Below are 5,785 nucleotides of genomic sequence, written 5' to 3'. Positions count from 1 at the left end.
GTGCTTTTTGATAATTCTGGAAATACTTGATTGACTAATGTTAGTACTTTTGGATATTAGATTTTGACTAACATTGGGATTTTCGATAACTGAACTAATTACCGTGAAAACATTTTCTTCATCTTCAGTGACAGATTTCCTTGTAATGGATTTTTCATAATTGACACTCCCACTTTCTTCAAATCGGTGTAATAAGCGCTTAAAAACCGTTGGCTTAGGATGATTTCTCTCAGGAAACTCTTGATCATAAACTCGAGAAGCCAATAAACAATTTTTATGACATTCTCCAAGGGTGAAAATCATGTCAATACGCTCTTCTCTTGGATAATTCTTCATTTTCACTTAGCAACACAATAATAATATTAAAATACCGACCAACACGTCTACAATTACAAAAAACAATACCACTCTAGCTATCAAAAAGAGACTTTGCAGTCTAAACTGACAGATAAAATAAATGATTTGACATGTGCGAATGGCATAGGCAACTTAGATACATTGGAACCTGAAATTAAACAACACCAAATGGTGCACAGAACGTCTATTTGACGTATTTTGTAAAAAGGCAAAAACTTAGCTATTAACATCCTAATACCATTCGATAGGTGATTAAAAATTGCATTTCCTGGTAAGTTATAAAATATGGGGTTGTATTTAAATTAGTCAAGTTAGAGCCACTTAAAGTTCTTATTTGATTAGTTTAAATTTGTGGCCACCCTGTATAACATGGTATGTTTATTATCATTGGGATATAAAATATTATATCTTGTTACACTTCACTATAAATTACGCTTACATAATTTAGTCCCAAACTTCCGTGCCGTATAGCGTGAATAACCCTGTATATTTGTGTATTATTTTGGCAGTTTTCCTACTTATTCTGTTGCCTGTAAGGTGTCTTTTCTTTGTAATTTGTGTCGTCTGTAGCGCTCAAGTTTACTTAGTCCCCTTTCTACTAAGAAACGATATTTTTTATGTAAATTTATGACTCTCCAAATGGCGCTCAACTCGAAGGCGGCGTTTTTATAACATAACATTTTGTTCCGAGGCATGCCAATTTTACTAGACGACTAAAAATAAAGCTTGAAAGCTTTCAGTCAACCATCACTAAGAATTGGTAGTAAAAAGTACTGTTCATTAGTCACTGCAGATATCATTAAAAATGTTTGAAAACTAGTAACCGAAAACTGCCAAAGAAAGAAAAATAAATTGCATATTTTCATTTTAAGTAATACCCTAAAAGAGTATTTTACCTTGTAGATAAAACATGTTTTACTAGTATTTTCAACTGAATGCATTGGGGTTAACTGCAATGAACGCGTCTGTACATTTATTTTTAATATCCTTGCATATTGTAGTGCTTTCTCTTGTTGTTTTGAATTCATTCTTACTAACATATTCAAAATATTTAATAAATCTTGTATACTCACCATTACTTCAATTTCATTAGCGAACCAAGATATAATGAAGATTTGTGACAATACAGTGCAGCTGACCGCAACGTAAAACATCAACGATGAAAGGGATGTCGTCTGAAAATCAATTATTATCAGCGTATTGTATATCGTATTATCTACAACTAATTTTATCAAGCACCGTTTTAATTAGGCGTTTTTCTTTATTTAAATTTTTAACGTCAATTTCTATTTCAAAGGAAAACTTTTTGAGAATTCGATGTCATTTTCAACTGCCATCGATGGGCAGGTAAAAATTATCATCTGAAATGGGATGGAGTTGCATCTTGTTTGAAACGTCTTATAAAACTCTTTACATATCTAGTACTAATTATTTTACTTCGATCTCGCGATTCTTAGCAAATTGGTTATTCTAATGTTAACAGATTTTCTTGGATAATGGTAGGCTATTCTTTAACTCACTTTTCAATCAATAAAGAGAATCGTACATTAACACTAGTTCACTAAATGTCGAAGATAATTGCCGCCGGCGCCCATGCAATAATGCAATTTTTGTTCAACTTGGTAGTCCGCGTATAAAGATATTTTTCTAACAAGGCAAAACTCCATCCACTATCTATTCCATTTAAGATTTAACTCTGTTTTTGGTCTATTTTCACTCTTGAAACGAAAAATGTGACCGTCCGTTTTTTGTCAAATTTAGACCTGCAAAATTACTCTAATTTCGTTTTCGTGTAGTCACCCTCGATTAATATTTTAATGTTTTATGCCTTAGAAAAGGCACCACAAAATGAAAATATATATGACAGTGTAAAAAACAATGAAAACATGGATGACAATGAAAAAATGAGAAACGTTCGGCATTATCAGTCCCATGAGCACATGATCAAATGGGCACTTATAAGTCCTTTCGCTCAAATGAAGACCGCATGGTCAAAGTTCTTCCAAAAAAATTATCTCTTATGATATATCGGGAGATTGATTTTAATGAAACCCGCTGTGTATGTTTTCTTATGTAAGACTGATATTTTGATGAAGCCACCCAGTTCATTCGCTTGAGTAAGTGGTGTACTCTTGAGGTCTTGGTACAAAAACTACCAGAACTTTTTGTGTGGTAACCGGAATCAACTGATTTCCTTTGAGTTAATGTAATAATGATAATTGTATATTAATATATCATAATTCATGATGATGTAGCTGTCAATATTAAATTGTTTTCACGTTTCCAATTTTGCTGAAATTTGACCTAATTTTTTCCTAATAGCACGATACGTAACTGATTGAATGTCATTTGGAAATTACGCTTGTAATTTTGGTCACATCTAATAGAAATATATTTTTCAACGATTAATTTTATAGAAGAAATGCAGCTCAAAACTCATTATTTTACTGAATTTTCCCCTAAAATCCCTGTAGGCCAAAGCTTCGCTGACCTTTCCGACACACTTAGAAGATGCAAAGAATTTAATTACTAAGCTAGGGCTAGCTATATGTCACGTAGATTATTTACACCAATACTAGATATTTAGAACAAAAGAGCGGGAGTAAAAAAATATTATATTGTATTTTAGTTCTACTTTAAAAAATATAACTTACCACAAATAAAACCTGAACTATTAGGAACGCAATAATTATAGAGTTCACCATGCAATCGGCTAGTATGAGATATTTTATATCCAAGTTAACTTCATGAACAAACCTGAAATAAGAAAGAATAATTTTTAATATTTTAATACATATTACTGCTAATTTTAATTTCAATCTTATCGACATCTGTCAGCAAACGGAACATCATTATTGACCAATCATTTATTCTGAAGAGAGGCCGAACAAACTCTGCGATAATTCACAATTCAATTACTCACGCAAATATTTTCGCAAATCTAATCGAATCGCCCGATATTAGGAGTGACCATGGGTTACTGCTTGACAAATTCAGGATGATTCAAGTGTGGCCCCAAGACAAAACGTAAACACCCAGAGAAAACAAGAGAAATAATTAAGGTTGACCTCTGGGATTCAACCATCCGAGAATTATACAAAAAACTCCTAGAAGCGAAATTTGAAATGCACCAGACTGGTTCATCTATATGATGTCAATATCATTCGCAGTAAATTGAAAACAAACATAAAAGCTGCGGCGATAGGAGCTCTTGGAGCAGTTACACAAAGGCCGACCCCTCAGTGGAAAATAAAACTCCATAGTTCTGCGAGGAAGTTAAGAAGCAATGCGAAAAGAAAATACATGCTTATATCAAGTAACTAACAACGCGAACAGATGAGTCATACAATGAAACAAACAGATTCGGAATGAAACTGGCACATTGGTCAGGCAAACAAGTGAACTTATACCAGTTAGATAAGTAAGGGAACATGGACCAGCCACTTACAAGATCTATATAAGGGTCAAAGACATTAATAAATAGACCAAGCTAGTCATTCAAAAATCCCGATTTGTTTTGGTCCAACATTAAATTCTATCGATCGGCGATTTATCAATGAAAAACAGGTGGTAGGGATAAAGTAGGTACCGAGAGTTATAAACCCTGTAACTAATTGGTCAGCGAAGTAAATGCTTAGTTGCACCAATCCAGCAGTTTTAGTTTATAAGTACCACTTGCAATCTTAGCATAAGTTCAGTTATAAGTTATCAGTTGTCACAAGAACACTATTGCTGTAACTCGTCGTTCTGAAAATAAATCTTTTTTAAAAGGCTTTCCCTTGATTGAAGAATTTAACTCGAGCAAAGAGTAGAATTTATCGGAAAATCAACTGGCCTGGCTGCTAGTCATAGGCGTAGACATCAGTATTAATCGATTTATTCTAAGCATGAAAGATTCACTCGTTTTCTGACCTTTTTCTCTACATTATATGATTGACATTATAAACGCTATAATAGTAACGCAATTTTTTTAAGCATTTGATAACTATTCAATAGGGATCTAAATCTATCTCTAAGCTTATAAATTCAAAACAACTCATGCCACTGGTCCCTGTTTACAATCGTGCAAAACAGTACAGGTTAGGAAAATTTAGGCCGATTTTCCTGCAAAGGAAACCACTTTGCACGATTTCTTTTAAGCGTAACAGTTTATTAATATCACGATTATCACTTATTATCACCAAAAACACGAGAAATTGCCGTATTTACTTGTCCAACAAATCCTCTTCCCCTCTTTGCGGTGTTGTCATGATGAATGTTTCATTATGTTTTCTGGTAATTACCACCAAAAATTCGTATGAATTTTTAAATATAAAATTTCGACGCTGTTATTTTAATGTCATTTGCTTGTCACTTATTACAAACTAAGCAAATATTGTTAATTAATTAAATAAAGAATAGGGGTTGGCAACGCCGCCTAGTTGGACAAAATTACGGTAGAGGTGGTTGCCTATATAAGGGTTGCATCCCTCATTTTGAAGAAGAAGAAAATTGTAAAACGAACATAAAACGATTTGTACCATTTAGAAGAACTTGAGCCTACCTGGCTGTACTAATATATACAGTTTGATTAAACACTATACAAGTGCCTTCTTATCCGAAAATTTAAACACGTCTAGCTTACCCAGCCACACGAAAGCGTTGGAGCTAGCACTTAACAAATATAACACTAAATATATTAATGGCTACCGTTTTCCTGCTATTTTCTTGTTGATGCCACTCATATATATCAAATTGAATACCGAGCGGGCAAAGCAGCTCTCGTAAGTACCTACTTTTATATAGACTGTGAACCAATGTTGCTCCAGTTATATGACCACTTATGAAGACCACTGTATATTTTAAGTGATAAATGTCGATGCTGCATTATTACGCTATATAAGCTGCGCATTCGACATAGTAAAATTAGTCTTAAGTTAGTAGGACATGGGCCGAACACTCAATCCCGCTGAATGCAACTATTCAACAATCGAAAAAGAATTATTAGCAATTGTATGGGCAACAAAGTATTTTAGACCATACCTATTTGGCAGAAAATTCAGCATCGTAACGGATCATAAACCTTTACAATGGTTGTTCTCGATAAAAGAACCAAACTCTAAATTAGTTCGAAGGAGACTCAAACTTCAGGAATATGAATATACAATTCACTACAAGGAACGGAATTCAAAATGCAAATGCAGATGCATTGTCAAGACCTCCAAAAGAAATCCACCCAATAGAAGCAAAACCACCCTTGACACACATGTATTATCCCAAATCCCAGTAAAAAAATAGGTTTACGGTTGTCAAAAGACATTGACTCTCAACTGATGAATATAAACAGCAATCAGCAGAAAATTCGAGATCGCATTAACAAGGTTACTGATATGACTCAAACGACATCCACAACAATCCATTTAGTCGTGTTACTAGATAACGTGGAAAA

General features: G+C 33.7%; 1 protein-coding gene across 6 annotated transcripts in view; it reads right to left on the bottom strand.

Annotated features, from left to right (window-relative positions):
• Positions 1-5,785, bottom strand: part of LOC109537188 (odorant receptor Or2) — an 18,953-nt gene that overhangs the window by 9,764 nt on the left and 3,404 nt on the right. For 4 of the 6 annotated variants that reach the window (XR_007280405.1, XR_007280406.1, XM_048661481.1 and 1 more), the window contains exons 3-4: positions 3,012-3,114; positions 1,431-1,532 (exon numbers count right to left, since the gene is read on the bottom strand). Coding sequence is in view for 3 of the 6 variants with exons in the window: in XM_048661481.1 (XP_048517438.1) it covers positions 1,431-1,532; positions 3,012-3,114 (205 nt within the window). In the remaining 3 variants the exon portion in view is untranslated. Of the gene's footprint in view, positions 1-1,430; positions 1,533-3,011; positions 3,115-4,566; positions 5,070-5,785 lie in introns of those variants that run through there. The other 2 variants (XR_007280407.1, XM_048661483.1) reach the window with 2 other exon arrangements.

This window comes from Dendroctonus ponderosae, unplaced genomic scaffold (genome assembly GCF_020466585.1).
Source record: "Dendroctonus ponderosae isolate FM_Combo_2020 unplaced genomic scaffold, Dpon_F_20191213v2 Dpon_F_20191213_1, whole genome shotgun sequence".
Lineage (NCBI taxonomy): Eukaryota > Metazoa > Arthropoda > Insecta > Coleoptera > Curculionidae > Dendroctonus > Dendroctonus ponderosae.
The sequence above is the reverse complement of the archived record's forward strand: the minus strand, read 5'-3'. Positions and strand labels throughout refer to the sequence as shown.